The sequence below is a fragment of the Eulemur rufifrons genome, chromosome 8 (assembly GCF_041146395.1).
Source record: "Eulemur rufifrons isolate Redbay chromosome 8, OSU_ERuf_1, whole genome shotgun sequence".
Classification (NCBI taxonomy): domain Eukaryota; kingdom Metazoa; phylum Chordata; class Mammalia; order Primates; family Lemuridae; genus Eulemur; species Eulemur rufifrons.
The window spans coordinates 49,080,358-49,101,829 of NC_090990.1; the positions used below are offsets into that span (position 1 = coordinate 49,080,358).

General features: G+C 42.2%; 1 protein-coding gene across 1 annotated transcript in view; it reads left to right on the forward strand.

Annotated features, from left to right (window-relative positions):
* The window catches only part of CACHD1 (cache domain containing 1), a 201,227-nt gene that overhangs the window by 134,738 nt on the left and 45,017 nt on the right, over positions 1-21,472 (forward strand). The window contains exons 5-7 of the mRNA XM_069478028.1: positions 10,655-10,781; positions 13,436-13,580; positions 14,887-15,103. Coding sequence (XP_069334129.1) covers positions 10,655-10,781; positions 13,436-13,580; positions 14,887-15,103 — 489 coding nt within the window. The remainder of the gene's footprint in view (positions 1-10,654; positions 10,782-13,435; positions 13,581-14,886; positions 15,104-21,472) is intronic.

A 21,472-nucleotide genomic window follows, 5' to 3' on the forward strand; every position in this document is an offset into this window, starting at 1 on the left:
TTAGTCCCAAGAGCACCTTTGGTCAGCTGCCATTAATTGAACTTTTTCAGTGGGTCCTAGCTGGCATGATCAGCATGGTGGCAGAGCCACTGAGCAATGTGGCTTGGGTCTCATTTAGGACTCTATGTTTAAGTCACTCTTCCCTTTGTGAACCAGAATATCCTTAGCTATAGAATGGTAATAATTATATCTCTTTGCTTAACTTCTACCTTCTGGCTCTTGCCAGCTATTATACACTTGGAACATTAACATTTCTGTGCCTTGGTTTCCTGAATAATCAATAAAACCTACCTCATAAGGTGGCTGTAATCATGGACTGGGACAATGCATGTAAAAGCCTTAGCAGAGTGCCTGGTACAGGGCCTCGTACTCACTCTGCTTAACCACTCCTGGAGCAACACAGCAATATCTGGCGGTCCCTGAGCTACGGCCCCTCCAGAATAGTATCTGGCAGAACAATGCTCAGGATGTTAGTGTGTTAGTAAGGAGTGGGAATTGGAAAGCTGTCATAAGGTACAAGGCCAGAAATTTTGTTTGGGATCCTCAGAACATTAATTTATTTTATTCTCCTCCAAAATGTTTGCTGTTGCACAGAATATTACTGAAAGGTGCTAAGTTCTGGTCTGTTGAGGAAATACATGTGTATTTGTGTGTCTGTGCCTCTGTGTATTTAGGACAGCTCTTGTGTTTTCTATTTGACAAGGTGTGGGGGGTAGGCAGCCTTGTGTGTTTTTTCTCAGTGGTGGCTGATTGTCAGAAAGCCTAGAGTTCCTTGAGGTGAGGGGAAACTAGCTGTCCATTCTGCACATTTCCTTCTCCTACCTTTGGTGGGTGATACTGTTGAGAAAAACAAAAGTCACAAGCTAACTACAATCCATCTCTTTCCCATAGATGGGGTGGTTTGAGGGCAGGCAAGGAGTTTAGAGGACATGGTTCGTTTGTTTTGCCTGGAAAGGGTGACGACATAAGAACTATTAAATAGTTAGATGTGGATGGTGAAAATGGAAGAAAATATTTGGAGACCAGAGAATCTGGGGCCCACGTGTTAGAATTCTCCGGAGAGTTTAGTATGCCGGACAATAGAGGCTCTTGAGACTCAACAAATGGGAAGTCAAGGACTCCTGAGGAAAGAAAAGGCATATTTTTTCAGCTGCTTATCTGACAACAGTTCGTGTGCTGTGGTTGAAGAAAAATAAGCCAACAGCTATTACAGAATTGTTAGTATTTGCTTAGAATTAGCATAAGAACTGTAAGAGAAATAGTCAACTTGTTGAAGGACAGACAGGATGGGGCTTATCAGAAGACCTGCTTCCATATTATGATATTACTCTCTCAGCATTTTATGGTACAGAAATCAAATAGCTCCTGTATTCAAGAGCCTTACCTGCTGGGATGCTCTGGGTGAGACCATCTTGGCACGTGGTAGGTGCTGGAGGTCAGATCTAAGAGCACCTCTCTCCCCTGCACCCTCACCTGCATTCTTACTGCTACCTGCCAAAAATCTTCCCTGGGTTTAGTAGAAAGTGTTCTGGACCCCAAAGCAATTGGTATGGTCACTTATGTGCCTTACACATAATCAGGACTCAATAAATATTTGAAAGGAAGGAGAGAAGAAAAGCAAAATGACTTACTAAATCGGTTGTTTAGAGTTTGTCTCTTACAGTTTTTCTTTTGTTTTGTTTTTTAGAGACAGAGTCTCACTCGGTCACCCAGGCTGGAATGCAGTGGTGCAATCACAGCTCACTGTAACCTCGAACTCCTGGGCTCAAGCAATCCTCCTGGCTCAGCCTCCCGAGTAGCTGAGACTGCAGGCGCTTGCCACCATGTCCAGCTAATTTTTAATTTCTTTTGTAGAGATGGGGTCTCACTACATTGCCCAGGCTGGTCTTGAACTCCTGGCCTCAAAGGATCCTCCTGCCTCAGTCTCCCAAAGTTCTGGGGTTACAGGAATGAGCCACCATGCCTGACCTGCCTCTTATAGTTTTCACAGCAATATGGTCCTGGTTAAGTCACTTCACGTGTCTCAGCTTCAGTTTCCTCCTCTGTAAAATGACAGCAATTCTATTTATCTTTATACAACAAATTGTTGTGAGATTTCAAAAATATATAATGTCTAGATTGATGCTTGACCTATAATTATAACTTTTATCTGAATCTCATCTCTTTCTTTGCTGATTGTCATCTGCTTGGCACCCTGGGGATTTTTAGTTGGTAGAGTCGGCTTAAAGAAAGAGTGTTGGGTTGGCTGCACCGTATCTTATCAGTTGTTTTATCCGGATACTTTTGTCCTTCAATGTTTTAATTTTCAGAAGCATTTTGATGTTTTATGAGCTGCTGTGAACAAAGTAATTGATACAAAATAGAGGCAGTGCTGACCTTGGAAACAATGACTATCTTGATATCTTGCTGCCCCTACGTGAAGTGCACCTTCATAATCACCATGGGACTATCCTTACAGTGACATCTCCTTTATTTTTTCTCTTTTTCTTTTTTTGAGATGAGATCTCACAATGTTATCTAGGCTGGTCTCAAAATCTTGGCCTTAAGCGATCCTGCCACCTCAGCCTATCTAGTAGCTGGGATTATAGACACAGACCACTGTGCCCAACTGTAAGCAGATTTCTAATTCATATGAATATTAAAATTAGCAAGAATGTATTGTCCCTTAGTGTACAGACAGAGCCTACCCCTTCCTAAGGGGCTCATAGATAGAATTAAGGGGTTTCTGAACTTGGATGTTAAATATATTAGATCTTTATTTTAATTAACCTCTAATTCAATTATAAATTAAGGCAACAATCCACAGTTTACTTGTTGTACCAGTGATTTTTGTCACCAAAGAAATCATGGCTATTTCCATCTCACATAATAGTTGTTGAATATGTCTTGAAATACCGTGTATGCTCATCATGGTTTCCACATTATAGAAGGTATTAGACCTATCACTAAATCTTTCTTTCTTTCTTTCTTTCTTTTTCTTTTTGAGACAGAGTCTCACTCTTTTGCCCGGGCTATAGGGCTGTGGCGTCAGCCTAGCTCACGGCAACCTCAAACTCCTGGGCTCAAGCAATCCTACTGCCTCAGCCTCCTGAGTAGCTGGGACTACAGCCATGCACCACCATGCCTGGCTAATTTTTTCTGTATATTTTTAGTTGTCCAGCTAATTTCTTCCTATTTTTTTTAGTAGAGACGGGGTCTCACTCTTGCTTGGGCTGGTCTTGAGCTCCTGACCTCGAGCAATCCTCCCACCTCGGCCTCCCAGAGTGTGCTAGGATTACAGGCGTGAGCCACTGCGCCCGGCCTTAAATCTTTCTTAATATATTAATAAGGAAGTACATATATTGTTATAAACTTAAATTTTTGATATTTTGAAAATTATTTTATCATTAGAGGTTTTCTTTGTAATCTTAAATGAAAAGATTCTGGCTTCTCTAGACCACCAAAGCATTCATGGCACAGAAGGATTGTCCTGAACTTATAACCAAATACAAAGGTTTCCACTACATAGTCTGCAGCAAAATTCAAAAGCAAAATTTTTAGGACTAAACCCAACTTCCACTGGCTACCTGGACTGCAGGGCTTTATCCAAATAACCTACTAGGCATCATTCCTGTTTTTAAGGGCTTGGAGCTAAAGAGATTTTATAGTTACTCCAATAATTAACTTAAATCTTGAGATGAGAAAACACTTCCTCTTGTTCTTGCCCATCCGAGATCACAGTGAGCTACCTGCGATGGCTCCTCAATTTTTAAGACTGACATTAAGTTTTCTGCATCATGTTCATCTAAATAACCGGTCCTGGTACTGTTTGGATGTTATGTGTATATAGTTGTGGGTCATTATTGACAGTCTCAGTGCTGGCTTATACCCTGTGAGTCAGTAGGAAGTGAAAATGTCCCCCTTTTTTCCTTTTTTGTATAAACTTGATTAAAGCCAGTTGGAAGTTTTTTCTTCCTCTCTAGTTGTAAAGCCTTGTACACCCTTCCTGTCATCCTTTATTCTTTGTCATCTTATCACTTTTCTCTTTTGATTTCTAAAGGGTCTTTGGGAATACCTTGACAAAATCTATTACTTTACAGATGAGGAAATTGTGACATTTCGTGTGAGACAAAGCCTTGGCCAAGGTCATTGTTCATTCTGCAAGTACTGACTGAAAGCTTACAAAAGGCCAGGCCTGTGGTGGGCACTAGGAACATGATGAAACTGACTTGGTTCCTGCCTCCATGGGACTTACAGCTCCTCTAAGTGAGAGATATTAAACAAATTGCTACGTCAAGAAATACACAAAAGATTGCCAATTTTTGCTGTGAAGGAAAATATTGGCTATTCTAAGAGAGAATAATAATTGAGAGTGGTCAGGGAAGGATCTCTGAGAAAGTTAAATTTAAGGCAAAACCTGAAGGATGAAAATAAAGAGCTAAGTGAAAAGTGGAGAAAAGAATTATCCCAGACGTAAGGAATACCACGTGCAAAGGGCACATCTGTGGACCTGAAGGAATTAGCTCATGATGTGCAGGGTAGTGAGTTGAAGAGGGGAAAGGTGAAGTAGAAGAGGAAGGGGCCAGATCAGGCAGGACCTCGTCGAGTTTGGATTTAATGCTAGGTGTAGTATAGTGGGAAACCTCTGGAAGGTTTTAAGCAAGGTAACAGTGAGGTTCGGTTTACATTTTAGAAAGAAACCTTTGGATGCTATAGAGAACAGGGTAAATTCAGGGTCAGACAGCTTGCCAGACTTAAGAGATGAGACTTGAGCCAGTGGCTTCCCATTCCAAGTCCATTCTGATTTATCAGAGTCTTTTTTCTAGGTAAATACCTACCTGAATTAAGTAGAAAGTGCAAAATAGCACCAGACTATTTGCAAATGGCTTTCTAATGCTTGCTCTAGTTGACACCTCAGGCTCACATCTCTAACCTACCGAGCACTTACAAAATAATTAAGAGGTCTCAACTCTCTCGTTTGTCAGTCATATAAAAATTCCATCTCTTATCTAAAATATTCTGCTTAGTGTTTAAGGTCGCTCAGAGTCACGCATGCTGTAATAATGACTGTTGACTCTGCCTTCTAAGCGGTAGCTTGTGCCTGGGCCATTTTCCAGGTAAGCCAGCCGGTGGGGCCATGGCAAACCCCATGGCATTGAACTTACCCAGCTGGTGTGTGCCAGCTTTAGCAGTTTAGTTTGTTTTTTTCTCATAAGATTAAGTGCTCAGTCTAGCCTTATGTCTTATTTCAATTATGAAATCATTTCTTTTTGTTAAGTGTCTCTTTAATTGTATTTATTTACATTGTGTATTTACAAACTAATACAACCTGTTGTTTTGATTACGAAACACCTGCATGTTTGTATATTTATTCTGCCTCTCAAGAATGCTCAGTGAGCTTTTTATCTGTTGATTGCTCATTCATTTCATCTTGTATTTCTTGACACACGGAAATACTGTAGTGTTCTGGAAAGAGAGGAGCAGACATACCTAGATCAGTCAAATCATGGCTCTGCCCTTGGGGCCTTAATCAAGTTAGTTCTGCATCTATGAAATGGGGATAAAATAACAGACTCACAGGGTAATCATGAAAAGTAGCACACTATATATGAATCTGTTTTGTATGATACTCAATATATTTTCACTGTTTTGTTATCAAAACAGCTTTCTTCAGGTATAATTGACATCCAATAAACTTCACTTGTTTTATACAGACAATTAACACATTTTGACATGAAATCATCACACTTTTTAATCTCTCCGTTTACCTATTTCTGTGCTGGTTGCATTGACAAACTTTCTTAACCAAGGCAGTGGTGTTTGGAGAAGGGAGTGTTTTGCATTTTAGGACATATTTAAAATTATCATTGCTTTTGTGTTGATGTCACAATATTAAATTTGTTTTTAATTGGATTTGGCATTAGAAAAATAAGATTTTAGAATTTATCGAACAACAGTGAAGATCATTTCAGCCTGTGCGCTGCGGATTCCAATCCTGCAGTTCTCAGAGGGTGTGTCTGTGAAAAAAGAACTGGGAGATTCTGCTTTAGGGACAGAGAGATGAGTCAGATATAGATTTCACCCTCAGGGATCTTAGAATCTAGTGCTGGAGGAGCTAAAACTTACCCATAACAGCGATAGTACTGAGTAGAGGTGGGAAGAGGTAAAATGATGGGGAGGATTTTCAGAGATGCAGTAACTTCCGGCTTGGGGATAAACTTCTGTGAAGGGAAAATACATTTATTGCCCCCTTCACTTGTGTCTGTCAGAGGTAGGTGTGGGGAGCAATTTACACAGATACAGACCCTGCCCATTAATAGCTTAAAGCCGAATGCTGTGCATCACGGCTGACGGGTTGGGTGTGTGCCCGGCTTTTTTCCTGGATGGCTTCCAGCATTTTTGAGGAAAGAGTGAGTGTGCGGGACCCTGGGTTTGGACACCAGCCCAAGCTGTCCAGTGGCCAGACACCTAACTGACTCATGTGAATGGGGGAAGCCCCCTCTAGGTTGCCTGTGTGGATAACAAGGCTCTCATTCACCTCCACGGCTAGGTCAGAGAGTGGCCCGCCTGGGATGTACACACCGCAGTGATAGATTACTTCTGGGCCCTGGGGGCCTCATTACCATCATATCCATCATCTTCTGCTAGTACCAAATAATAGGTGAAATTTAATCAGATGCCAAAGGAGTCCTCAACAGGAGAATTTGAGAAACCTTGCCTGATACTGTGCTATAGTGCTGGGAGGATTATAAAGCAACCAGAATGATCTTTTGTGGTGAGACCAAATATATCATGCACTCTGCGAGTTCTGATTTATTTTTAAAACATTCTTGCTCCCATTGGCTCCCTTTTTAATAGTTTCACTGTAGCCTGTTTATTGTTACAGATGTTACTTTTAAATGAGGTCATTGAGCTTTCCTTTACTTCCAAAGGCAATGTTTGCCTTTTTATTGCGGGGTTGGCAGGGCTGCCTGGAGAACAGTGCTAATGTGAGATCAAGGTTAAGGCTTCGGACCCCAGGAGACTAGGTGGAGCAAAAGCCTCTTCCATGTTTACACGCGCTCGCGTCAGCCAGACGTCTCACGAGGGGCAAGTTTCCTGGCAGAGAGAAGACGAGACGGGCACTGGGGTCACAGGCCGGCTTGACTCTCGTGGCCCCTTCTTGCCTGCTGTGAAACCTCAGACATGTCAAAAAAGCTCTCTGAGCCTGTTTCCTCATCGTCACTTGGAGATCATAATTTTCACTCTGAGGAGTTTTGTGAGGATAAATTTGAACTACTTGGCATGTAGGTTGGCAGGGTCTGAGGACGGTAACAGGGGTAATGCTAAAAGCACCATGCTCTGGAAATGCTTTAATGCCTATACGTATTAATAGTATATTTTGCATGGCTTTGTTGAAGGACCACTGACCGAATCTAGCTTGCCACTGCTTTTTGTAAATAAACTTTTATTGGCACACAGCCACACTCATTCATTTACAAACGTCTATGGCTGCCTTCCTACTACAAGGGCAAAGTTGAGTTGTCGTAACAGAGACCCTGTGGAGCACAGAGCCAGAAGTATTTCCTGCCTACTCCGTCACAGAAGTTGGCTGACCACTGTGCCAGACCTAAGGAACGCTTCTATGCAGAGAGCCGGTCATTGAAAGCAGTGAGGAATAGGGGATGAGTGGGAATTCTAAAGTATTCCTGCATGTCTATGGAGTTCACTCCATTCTTATTTAATGTAAACGCCTGAAACCTTAGTGCATGCTAAAAGATTGGTTTGTTGAGCAGAGTTAAATGGCATGTGTGTGAGCATTAGCACAAGGCTTGGCATGTGCTTGTGCCAGATGTTTGTCAGAGTAGATTCTCGATTTTGTTCCATCCGAGCCTGCCTGGGCATAACCCTGTCCAGCCCTGGGCACATGTTCCTAGAGGCGGGCAGGTCGATAGAGGCAGCACCCTATGTCACTTCCATGGCACAGTTACATGCTGTCCCAGCATTTTTTTTCCTTCAGAAGTTATTGTTAATGATCAGCATAAAATGAGGTTTATTGACCGATATCTTTATCTTTGCTTTGCACTTTGAAATTGTTCCAGTAACAGTTGGAGCCAGCACTAAAGCCAGACCTGAGTCTGTACCTGCCGGAAATAAAGATGACGCTGGCATTTGAACATTGACTGCATGTTTTAATTGCTGTCATGTTTGTTAGTATTTGGAAAGCAATTAAAATATTTGTGATGGCTCAAAAAGACAGTCCTCAGAAAACATATTGCTAATGACAGGAAGACCTCTGCAAAGTAAATAGAACTTTAAAAATGGTGAGCCTCATGCAGATGGAGAAAGGGACGGGAGCTGAATAGATTGTCACTCTGTGTTCCACTTCATACAGGGCAATAGCAAATGATATGCACCTATGTACACTGTCCATTGATGAATTATAAAGAAGAACTTGGCCTCTGGCCTCCTGTGTTGCTAAGCCAGCATCTCCTGTAGTGACCCCACTGTAGAGTGCTCCCTTCCCTGCCCTCGCACATTGGTTGCATCTTGGGAGGTGCAAGCTTTCAATTAGACTGTGGGTAAGAATTTAATCTTTTTGATCTCTTTATCTCCATCCCACAAAGCAGTTCTGTGCCCATGGTAGGCCAAGAACAAATGAAGAAGAGTTGATCAAAGCCAAGTGGCCACAAGGATAATAGTGGATGTTTTAATAAATACAGTGAACTAGAGGCAGCAGGACTTTACATCTGAAGCAAGGTCTGTCTGTCTCAATAGGAATTCAGTCCAGCTAATATGAGCTACCATGGCAGGCCAGCCATTACCCTGAACCCTAAGTAGAAAGAGTGGACCAGTGTCTTGCCTTCTTGGAGTTCACGATGCTGTAGAGGAAGAGAGGCAGGCGTATGACTGTTGTACCAACCATCTGACTTACCAGGGCACCATCATTCCTGCTATACCCTGCAGATCTTGACAGGTCTCATTTCAGAATTTTAATCCCTAATGCTAAGTATGGTATAAAAACATAAAATTAGTCTACCCCTTAATATTTAGGGCAGATGGATTTGGTGAGAAATACATTAGATTCAGAAGAACTATGTTTGAGATATGATCTTACCACCTACTAGCTGTGGATATTCATTTGTTCAAGAAATATTTACTGTACTCTCCCTGTACATGTATTGCTCTGGGCTCTAAGGAGACAAGGTCATGTTCCTGATGGCATGGACCTTACAATTTAACGGGGGGTGGGAAGGGGGAGGAGAAAATGCACTGGTATAAAACAAGTAAGTTCATTTCAGATGGTGGTAAATGCTATAAAGAGGATAAAACATGGTCGTGTTATAAAGTGCCACTTAACTTCTTTAAGCTTTAGTTTCCTCATTTGCAACATGGAGATAAGACCACATTTCATGTTTGAATTTATAAAAATTGATGAACTACCTGGGTGAAAACTCTGTCTACAGGGAGATACAGGTCCGTCTTCGTTGTTGGAGTCAACCATTGTAAACAGATCCTTATTTTTTCACGTGGATGTTTAGAGCGTAATGTGGTTTTTAATCAGATACACCTCATGCATTCCTTCTTTTTGCCTTTGCTCAGACTCCTCCCTCCACTGAATTTCTGCTTCATTTCCATCTAAATAATTCTGCTGTATATTGGTTATTGCAGTAGGGCTTGGTTTTTGCTCATCTGTGTCTATCTTGCAGCATGTGAAGCAGTGACCTGTGCATAGTGTGTAATAAACAACTGAGTTGGTCTGGAGCAGAGCAAAAAGGGCATGAGAGCTCAGAGAAGGGAGGGGATTCTGATCGTGGGAGAGGGTCAGAAAGACTTCATGGAGCTGTGGGTCAGGACTGCACACAAGGTGGCTGGCTCTCGGGGCTGAGGGAATGGCAGCCACAGATCAGTGGCAACGGTGCAGCATCCACAGGAAGAGAGAGGCAGGAGGGCATGATGTAGGGAACACAGGAGCCAGGACACCCAGATTTGACTCCCAACTCAGTCATTTATTGATTAGGCCTTTCACAATCACACACTTTAAGCATATTTTCTGAACTCCAAAGTAGGGATAATAGTACCACCCTACATCCTAGGGTTGTCTTATGCGTGAAATGAGATAGCGTAAGAAAAGCTTCTGTCCCGGCACCTGGCCCAGGAATTATTCCATAAGTAACAGCTTTACTGAATGAATGTGGTTCTGGCCTTTCACGTACCCTGTATGCTGTTTCCCTGATTGTGAAGTGAGACAAGCAAAGGTAAGGTCGAGGTCTCAGGTCTAGTCCCTCTGGAGACTAAGCCTATTAACGTCACTGTTTTCCACAGCAAGAGAATGTCCCCCAAGCCAGCAAGCATATGCTAGCCCAACAGGGACCCGTGCAGGGAGAGGGGAGATTCATGCAAATGAATCATTTGTGCTGGAAAACTAATCCAGGACATGTAATGTCACCATACGATGTTAGGAATAATAGCTTCACTTAACTGAGACATTACATTTTCTACACATTACATTTTCTATTCATGGGGCATTTTTTAAGAGGCAGAAAGAAAATGATTCATAGAAAATTTACAACCTTGTATCTAAGTGGGGTTTCTTCATACTACAAGCAGTTTATGCAAAACAGATGCCTGAGGAGCAGGGCCTGCGTGCACCTGTGGATCTGGTGGTTATATTTCATCTTTCTCACTCCTCCAGTTCTTGCAGACAACCTGAAATCCAACCCTGGAATTAAGTGGCAGTATTTCAGTTCAGAAGAAGGAATTTTCACTGTTTTCCCAGCACACAAGTTCCGGTGTAAGGGCAGCTATGAGCATCGTAGTAGGTATGTTGACTTGCTTGCTAAAGTTTTCAATTGTCGATTGATTGATCTGTGTGAAATAGGAACTTCTCATTTCTACACACAGCTCTGCCTCTAAGCTGTGGATTTAAATTTGTACTTGTTCTGAAATGATTTCACCATTTAATACGTGTGGACTTGGTAATACTAGGGAGGGGCAAATGATGAAGCCTGGAGCTTTTCTGTAACTATCTAACAAGCCAAGTAAAACAACATATTTACTAATGACGTGAAATTGAGCACCTAGAGTGTTTTGAAGTTCAGTCATCTTTGCTGAAACATAAACCATGGCACTTTCTCTATAGTGCAGCCCTGGAACATAACTTTGTAACATATCTCAGTTGAGTTTATGATTCTCAAATTCCCTTTCTATGATAATGTGCTTGGCCGTACTTTTGAAATTTACATGAAAATTTCAACTACTAGAAGTTTCAAGGTTGTCCAGAAAGCACTGGGTTAAAGATCACTAACATCCTGCTTTTCTCACAGAAATGACTTGAGATTGTACCACATAGCCAGAATTGCAGTAATGGTGAGATGATTTGTATGACTAGACTCATTAATTTACAGAACCCCTGAGGCAAAGATACTTTCCTTTTGACAGTTTTCCGTTTGCCGTGTCAGATGCTTGATGCGAGAACATCTGCAGCCTGGTGCAAGGTGCCCACTGTTCATGCCACTTTCTGGAGTCAAAATGAATAATCACTTTAGCTTCCCTTCATCTTTACTGTCAGTGATATCTACGATTTTCCTCCAAGGCAAATACTTCTTCTGTGCATCTCCTAAGAAGCAGATTTCTTCCATTCCCTCCCCAAACCTTCTGGTGAAAACTTGGGTGTTTTGGAGACTGGACCAGAAGTCATAACCTTGGCTTCTAAGTCTGGCTCATCTGGGAAAGCAAGGGCCAGCATGAACCATGTAATTTTGCTTCTAAGAAGATATTTTAGATGGCATGCTGCTTTTAATGAAGCACCAGTGAAGGATAGTTTAAAGGGGAAAACAGAACCTTGTCAAAATCAACATTAACCTACACCATGCAACTTAGGTTTTCATGGATTTCCCCTCTAAATCTGCATTAATTCAACCCTTGAACTTCTCTTCCCTCTTGGCTAAATAATTCACCTTTCTCTCCTCATAGATTGCTATTCCCATCCCTTTACTTTCCTCTGATGCCTTTGCAAGTTCTCTGCATCCCTTGGAAGTGTAGAGTGGATTTCAGAACACAGCAAGGCAAGGAAGGAACCGGTGGCTGCCAGTCATGCTATGAGGATGCCTCCCAGTTCGTACATTTGACGTTACTATTTATGTGTCCCACTACCGTAGTTTTTAATAACTTAGTCTGACAAGTTGTTACATACCCTGCTTTTCATTTATGTGAGTTGAGTTGGAACAAAGGAAGTGTGTCATTTTAAAGAAAATCCTCTCGCCTGACCAGGAGGATCTAAAAAGTTAAATATTTGACCTAGTTGTCAGGGTTGAGATGGTCAGATTTTCCTTCTTTTCTGTTCCCCGTTTTATTTCTGTAGCCGTCTCTCCTGGCTTCTTTTTATCCCGTTTCCCTACTGGCTCACTGGTACTGACTAGTGAAAATATAGCGGTACTTTAGTATTAATGCAGGACGTTGGGCCTGAGAACACTTAGTGTAAATTTGGCCAGATTTTGAGTTTTTTTGGTACTTTGCCTACGTTTATTAATCTGTGCCCAGGCTTTTGTGATTCAACTGGCATCTAACATTTCACGGGAAAATCTAGTGTTTAAGGGGTGTCAATAAAGGAGAGAATTCTCTGGAGGCCGATTTGCTTTCTTAAACTCCCCCTAATTTGTTCCAGCTTTAAAACTGTGAATAGAGACCTCATTAAACCTCTTCTCACAAACTTTCCCGCACTGCACATTAGCAGAGGGCTGCTTTGATAGGAGGCATTTCTCCTTTGTGGCTCCCCTCATCCCTCTTTTTCTTAATGTTGGCAAACAAAAACGGGGCAAGAAGAGTGGCTATCACAGGCTTGGACAAATTTTGATGGCACGATTTGAAATGCTGTGATAAGGGGCCTTTTGGTGGCTGACCGGTGTGAATTGTTTCAGTACAGAAAGGAAAGGGGCCTCTGAGCGGAAGCCTTTGTATGAGAAGAGAAAAACCAAACCTGCTATTCAGAGCTGCTCAGTGCACTCGCAGGTTGTAGGCTGCCCCACTCCACGTCTGCACAGGAGGATCCAGCCCTGGCGAGGGGACCTTTTTTCCCTCCCTCTTGGCCTATCTCTCGGCCCAAGGGGCCACGCATTCCACTTCCTGTAGCAAAATGGGTAACAGTGGGCAGTATCGCTACACAGAGGTGACAGAGTTGACTCTCAAGTGTGCTGAAAAAGCCAACCTCCCAAAGGCTCTGCTTCTGAAAAACTTCTCTTGGTTGCTTCAGTCTTTAGAAGGTATAAGTCACCAGTCCCTGTTCCGCAGGCACACATTGTTGTCCTGTTTGCAATGCACCAGTATGGTTTCTTCTTCCATGCTGATCTCCATCCTCGTGCCATCCCTGGGAGAACACATAGAGACCAACATTCCCACACGTCTGTAGTGTCCACGACCGTGTTGAGGCCTTTTACCTAAACCAAGACTGACCTTAGACAGCTTCTCCTCCCTCTAGACCCATCTACGTCTCTACAGTCCGGCCACAGTCAAAGCACATAGTAGTGATCCTGGACCACGGGGCTTCCGTCACCGACACCCAGCTTCAGATCGCCAAGGACGCTGCTCAGGTCATCCTCAGCGCCATCGACGAACACGATAAGGTGATAATTATCCTGGTGACCGCTATGGCATGGGGTCCTCCTTAAATGCCTTTTTAAAATTACTTTATTGTTTTGTGATATACAGATGCTCCTTGACTTATAGTGGGGTTAGGTCCCATCCTAAGTTGAAACTATTGTGAGTCAAAAACGCATTTAATGCACCTAACCTACAGAACAACGTAGCTTAGCCTGGCCTACCTTGTGCATGCTCAGAAGACTTACATTAGCCCACAGTTGGGCAAAATCATCTACAAAGCCCATATTATAATAAAGTGTTGATTGTCTCATGTAATTCATTTCATACAGTCCGCTGTAAAGTATGAGTGTTTACCCACTAATGAGGGGCTGCGGCTCGATGCCACCACCCAGTATCTCCAGAGTATGGTCCTGTGTGTCACTAGCCTGGAAAAAGATTAAATTCAGGATTTGAAGTACAGTTTTTACTGAATGCATATTGTTCTTGCACCATCACAAAGTCAAAAAGTTGTAAATTGAACCTTCGTAAGTCAGGGACCATCTGTGTATTTTGTTTTTAATCTATGTTTACAATGGCTTTGGGAAAAGAGAGTGGTTTAGTTTTTATTCTAATATTTGAGGAAGCAGCTGCCAATCCAAAAATCTCTTTTATAACCACCACTACCACCAAACTGAGTCGCGTAAGGCTCCTGTTAAGGTTTCTAATTAGCCGTGACTTTCACTCTGGAAGTTGCACTAAGGAGAAGCGTGGGGGATTTGGCTTCTGCTGGATGGCTGAACTTTATCTCAAGATTGATGGGAAGTTGGGGAGAAGGGGAGGCTGCTAGTGGTTTACTAATCTCCTGGACACCTCCGAGAGCGAGAGGTATGTGTACCGCTAATGATAATCTATTGCCCATGGACATTTTCTCCTTTATCATTTTGCCTTTGCCAACTCCAGAGGTTTTGCTCACTAAGAAGTTGCCTAAAACACACACCCCATTTCCCTACCCTCTCCCCCACTTCACATTTGAAAACCAAGATGGTTAGCTCTTGCTTAGACATTTCTCTGCATGAAATAACTTTCTTGTTTTTTAAATGTTATATGTGCACACAGTACTGCTACTTCATCTGGGAACAAAAAACAAACTCTAGAGTCCCCTGCCTTAATCAATTCTTACTAATCCATTTCAAATTTGATAGATTGATACCTCCAGGCATCTATTTGTATTAAATAAACTCTCAGAAATGGTTCTGTAGGCCTTCTCCGTCAGCTGGGCTCGTCTGTTACATAAAAAAAAAAAAAAACTTTAAGTAGTACAACAAGTTTTTTTTTCCCTCTTTCCTCCAGATTTCTGTGTTAACTGTGGCAGATACCGTCAGGACTTGCTCACTGGACCAGTGCTATAAAACCTTCCTTTCTCCAGCCACCAGCGAGACGAAAAGGAAAATGTCCACCTTCGTTAGCAGCGTCAAGTCTTCCGACAGTCCCACCCAGCACGCAGTGGGCTTTCAAAAGGCATTTCAGCTGATTCGAAGCACAAACAATAACACAAGGTTCCAAGCAAGTAAGTGCATTCTCTCTGAGGACCTATAAGCATACTAAAGATAGCAGTAGGAACATATTGTAAATTTATCCCATAGCTGTGTTAGAGGGATTTTTTTTAATTGATATAAAATTGTCACATGTCATCTTCACGGGCATCTAATACTAGGATCTTACTAGATTTTCTTATCTTTTCCAATCAAAGGCAGTCAGTCTGCATGATTCTTTGACTCTGAGAGCCTCCTCCTCCTGCCCCTTTATTAAGAACAGAACCCCATTTATTTCCCCAGGGAACACCCACGTCCTTTCTAGTGCTAATTGTCAGTGTTGCCTCCTCATTGACTTGGGGTCTGCTTGTGCACATGGGCGCGTGAAGGGGGCAGCAGGAATTCTTGCCTTGATCCCTGCTTCTAGCCAGCTGTCATTTAGATGAGCACAGTCCTTCAAATGTACAAAGGCACTCTAATTTAATTTTTATGTATTAAAGAAAATCTGGAATTAGGATGCATACCAAAGTCAAGGGAAAGATATTTGAAATGTGGCTCATGCTTTGAAACTGCTGAAAGAAATCTATTTCATTTTCCCTTTTATATTAAAAAATCTATTTGTAGTGTTTTTTTTTTCCTCTTTGTGAGAACATTAATGTATCCTGTTGAGATAAATTTAAAGAATAAATTTCCAAGCTCTTCATTGTGTCTGCATTTAAACTAAGCCGGCACTAATAAACGCAAAGCATAGTGCCTGCCACTATGTGCCTGGGCCCTCGAAAGAAGGAAGCTGCTGGAATGATGACAACGAATGAGGGTAGACGGTGTGTTAGTTTTGTTTCGGCATAACGCATTACCACAAACTTGGCAGCTTAAAACAATATACATTTATTATCTCACAGTTTCCATGGGTCGGGAGTCCAAGTACCACTTAGATGAGTCCTCTGTTTTAGGGTCTCTCAAGGCTACAATCAGGTGGCAACAGGGCTATGTTCTCCTCTGAGGTTTAGAGTCCTCTTCTGAGCTCACACATTTGTTAGCAGAATTCATTTCCTTGCAACTGTAAAACTCATTGTAAACTTTACTTCGTGCAATTCTTCTAAGTCCCTGGTTTCAGGGAAGGGTTGGACCCTCCTTTAACAAGCTCAAGTGAACAGATCAGACCCTCTTGATTTAATCAGGTTAAACTCCCTTGTGATTAACTCAAAGTCAACTTCTTAGGGAGCTCTGCAATACCCGTCCATCTTTGCCAAATATGCAGCACAATCCCAGGAGTGATAGCCCCTCCCCTTTGCCATATTCTGTTGGTTAGAAGCAAGTTGCAGGTTATACCCACACTCAAGATTATATTTAATACAAGGGTATATGTATGTGGGTCATTTGGATCATCTTAGAATTTTGCCCACTAGCATTGGCAGGCACCAGCTATCCCCAGGCCAATATTATGGGATGGCTGAGTAGAAAGTTGCCCACGGTTCAGTAAGGCCAATGGATAAGGCTGAACTCAGGTATTCAAGGCGGATTGGCTCGGTCGTCAATGCCGTCTACCTGTCAGCATTCCTCATTCTCAGAAGCATTCTTTCCGCTCCATTCTTCAGTCGTCAAGCCATCTTTAGAGTTTAAGCCCAATTTTGATTATTACAGTGTTCAAGCAATGAAGAGAAATGTTAGACTAGCAGTTGCAATCTCAGATGCCTGCGGTAGGCAGGCAGTGACTGTGAGTCCGGCGAGCTGGGGAAGGTAATGGGGATTAGTTGGAGACCGTAGTGACTCAGATAGCTGTGTGCACCGTCAAGGGGCAGCTGCTCTTCTGTTCAGTCTATTATTGCTATGCAGGAATGTCTGCTCAGTGTTGCCAGATCTTCTGTTTCAAGAGAAGCCAGAAATCTGGATTTCTATGTGAAATCCCTTGATTTTTCAAATGTTGACATTTGTTCCAGCTTTAAAACTATGAATAGAGACCTCATTAAACCTCTTCTCACAGACATTCCTGCCCTGCATGTTAGCAGAAGGCTGGTTTGATGGGAGGCATTTCTCCTCTGGGTTTTTTTTGCGTTTGTTTTTCTTTTCTTAATGTTGGCAAACAAAAACACAGCAAGAATGACCATGAGAGGCTTGGACAAATTTTGATGGCACGGTTTTCTAAATGCTCAGAGGAGCCTGTTTGAGGCCAAGTAAGATGTTTCTAAGGTTTAGCTCACCAACTTCCAGTTTACAGCTTTTACTGGCAGCTTAGAGAAAAAATAGCCCAGATTAGTTTGTATAAAGAAATACTTCAGGAATTAGCATTGTCCGGTTTATTAAGGAGAGGCTTCAGGGTGCTCTCAGGCAGTGTATATCCTAGGAGTCAAGAATGTGGGTTTTGGATTTTAACCATTGTCCTACTCTGAAATTTTTCTAACCTTGTGAATTTGTCGAAATTATTTGATGTCCCTAGACCTGGTTTCCTCATCTGCAAACTGGGGGTGATGATAAGATCCAGGATTCTTTCCTAAATATTCAATAAACATTAGCTGTGGTTATTATGATACTCAGTTTTCTATAAGACTTCTAGCTCCCACTAAACTAGAGCAGATACCCTAAATGTCCTAAGTTGACCCTAAGTCCAAGGACAGCACTAGTAGCCTTGACAACAGCATAGTGAGGGGTCTATTACTCTTCCCAGGAGTTTACACTATCCGTCACTACTTCTGTTCACCCCACAGACAATTATTTAGCATTTGCTGGGTGTCTGATGTGGTTTTAGGTGCCATGGGCAAAGTTATTTGAATAAGAGCTGCCCTTTAGATTATTGTAAGGGTTAGTCTGTGCATGAAATTAAAGTGTCTGCCCCATAAGAGTAGCCATATGAACAGAAGCTACATGTTATAGATCATTGTTGGTTTGTACTAATTTTCTTGGTACCAATCAGAAAATCTAAAACTTTTTTACAATGCTGACTCCTCAGTCCCATAGTAGATCTATAACTGATAGCATTAACACTTTTGGGGTTGTTTTGCTGAGTTTGTTTGGGAGGTAGTTGGTTGGGGGATCATTTTATAGCAAAATAAATAAATAAATAAATAAGATAGTTAGGAGTGGGGATTTAATGGCATGGGTAGAGCCCAAATTTGAGTTGTTCTTCCCGTGTGGATATTGACCCCAGGACATGCTGCTGGCTTAGAGAGAGGCTCACCAAATGGGGAGTCTATTGCATTTTCTTCCATTTATATGCTACAAATGCATCTTTGCTCTATCCCAAGTCCCTGTAATTACTCATCCCCAACATTACTAATCACAAGTAATGCATAAAGAAAAAAATCAACCAAATTTGATAGATCTGATAAGAATGGAAAAAGAACTCAATTTTTATAGAGGATAAGGTAGAAATGGTGTCAGGGGCTGAGCAGAGCCAGTTAGGATACTTCCAGAGTATATGTCTTATTGTTAGGATGGAAAGAAATTGTACTTGGCTGCCAAAGAAGCCCTAGGACTGCCGGCCTTCTGGTTTTCCAAACATGGGCCTGTGTCCTAAAACAGCTCCCAGTGACAGTGTATTTCATCCAGAATCATAAGACTAAGTAAGAAAACTCAAAGGGTTCTCTCTCGGGTCAGTGCAAGTTTGTCCAAGATTTATCACACATGGTACATTTGCTATAAGAAGATGGTTTGTTTTATACTGTAGTATCAGCCTCATGGCATATCTTTATTTTCCCCACTAGAGAGTCAAGCAGTTTTTGGTTTTCAGTTGGAAGCTTAACTGAGGTGTTTAGGGTCCTTATAAATAATTTATAGGACTGTATTTAGAACATTAAAAAAATTTGACATTTAGTTTTTTGTTGTTGTTGTTGTTTTGTTTTTTTGTTTGTCTGTTTGTTTTTTTGAGACATCGTCTCACTCTGTTGCCTGGACTAGAGTGCCATGGCGTCAGCCTAGCTCACAGCAACCTCAAACTCCTGGGCTCAAGCGATCCTCCTGCCTCAGTCTCCCGAGTAGCTAGGACTACAGGCATGCGCCACCATGCCCGGCTAATTTTTTCTATATATATTTTTAGCTGGTCATATAATTTCTTTCTATTTTTGGTAGAGACGGGGTCTGGCTCTTGCTCAGGCTGGTCTCAAACTCCTGAGCTCAAACAATCCGCCCGCCTCTGCCGCCCAAGTGCTAGGATTACAGGCGTGAGCCACTGCAGCTGGCCGACATTTAGTTTTAAAACAGGAATGTTCCTAAAACTTATGGACTTTTTTTTGTGTGTGCATCAACATTCACTTCCTAATCTCTGATAACTAAAGAGTGAAGTTGAAATTTGCCGTTAATGTTCATAAGAGAATTGTTCAAGCATCAAAATTGCCTTTAAGACTTGCCTCTATTTTACATGTTAGAAATAAATAAGAGGAATGTTGAATGCATTTACTTCTTTGAGTCAAATTTTATTCAGTTCAGTTATCTACAACATTGATACTACATAAATTAACTATTCACTTCTGCATAATAAGAATACTTTAAAATGGAAGTTTACAAACCAAAGGAAATTCAAGCATTGTGTTTTCATCAAGATAATTTTTAAAAGGATAACTGTATTTGTTATCTTTTGCTGCGTAACAAATTGTCCCAACACTCAGTGACTTACAACAATGCAGATTTATTATCTCATAGTTTCTGTAGGTCAGGAATCTAGGCACAGCGTAGCTGGGTGCCTCAGTCAAGTATCTCGTGAGGCTGCAGTCAAACTGCTGGCCACAGGTGCTGTCGTCTCGAAGTTTGACTGGGGGAGAATCTGTTTCCAAACTCACTCACTCAGATTTTCAATTCTGAGAGCCTCCGTTCCTGGTCTCTCCATGGGACTGTTTACAGCCTTCCAGCTGTCTTCCCGCAGAGTGAGAAGGCACCCACTGCAAGAGCCACAGTCATTTTGTAACCTAATCTCAGTCTTGATGTCCCATCACCTCTGCTGCATTCTGTTCATTACAAGCGAGTCACAAAGTCCAACCCACACACAAGAGGAGGCAGCAACCCCAGAACATGAATGAATATCGGGAGGTTGCCTGCCACAGCCCTTATAAAGCAACCTCAATTAAATGACAACAGTAGGAATCAGAACACATAAGTGTATAACATATTAATGTCAATATTTATTTCTCAATAAAAAGATAAACTATGCAGGATGTTCTAAAAATATATATTGAATCAAACAATCTCATATTAGAAAGCGGCCGGGCACAGTGGCTCACTCCTGTAATCCTATCACTTGGGAGGCCGAGGCGGGTGGATTGTTTGAGTTTAGGGGTTCAAGACCAGTCTGAGCAAGAGAAAGACCCCGTCTCTACTAAAAATAGAAAGAAATTATCTGGCCAGCTAAAAATATGTATAGAAAAAGTTAGCCGGGCATGGTGGCACATGCCTGTAGCCCCAGCTACTCGGGAGGCTGAGGCAGTAGGATTGCTTGAGCCCAGGAGTTTGAGGTTGCTGTGAGCGAGGCTGACGCCATGGCACTCTAGGCCAGGCAAAAGAGCGAGACTCTGTCTCCAAAAAAAAAAAGAATCTCAGAAAGAAAATGTAAAAATCTGGCTCTCTGACCTCCCTCCTTTTATTAAAGTGGTCATTCAGCCTCTGCTTGTATATATCTCTAAAGGGAGGAAATTCATCACTTTTTGTTTTTGAGTCAGTCCACTTAACAGACATCCTTCCCACTGAGCTAAAATTACTTCTCAGTTACTCTACCCTTCAGCAATATTTTTAGAGTAGTTTTGATCTTAAATCAGAGTTGCCACTGCAGACTAGTAGAAGGGGTTCGTTTTTGTTTTATGTGTGTGTTGAGGTTTCATCCTCTTTTTGCCATCACCATTTGCTCACACTCTTTACTTAAATTACTTAAATCAGTTCTATTACTGCTCCATCGTATAGACAAGGAAATTTAGGTTTAGAGAGGTCAAGAAATCTGCCTCAGTCTCCCAGACTCAGCCTGTAAGTAGCAGAACTGGGTTTTGGACACAGGCAACTGGCTCCTAAATCCATGTTCTCACTGCTCTACTACAGTGCTGAGATAGTGCAGGGGCAGGTAACCTTACATATCCAAAGAGCCCCTGGAAGAACCAACCATTTAAAAGCCTAGTCCCCCCAAAATGTGTGTTCATGGCGGTGATCCTGCATCACTGGGGAGAGGATAAATCATGTTCCGAATCCTCCATTTCAGAGGGCAGGAGAGGTTTCCACTTGGACTGGCTTAAATTACTACAGCCATGGGTGGCACCTTCTTTTATCTGGGAAATTTTTTAGGAACATCTCTTTACCTGACATGGGATAAATGAGGCCTCGCTGTCCAGAAGGCGCAGGAGGGAAGAGAGGCAGAGGCAGGGAGATGAAAGCCGCAGCATCAAGCGGGAAGGACTAGGAACAGCGGGCCGGGAGGGTCCTCGGGCCAGGCA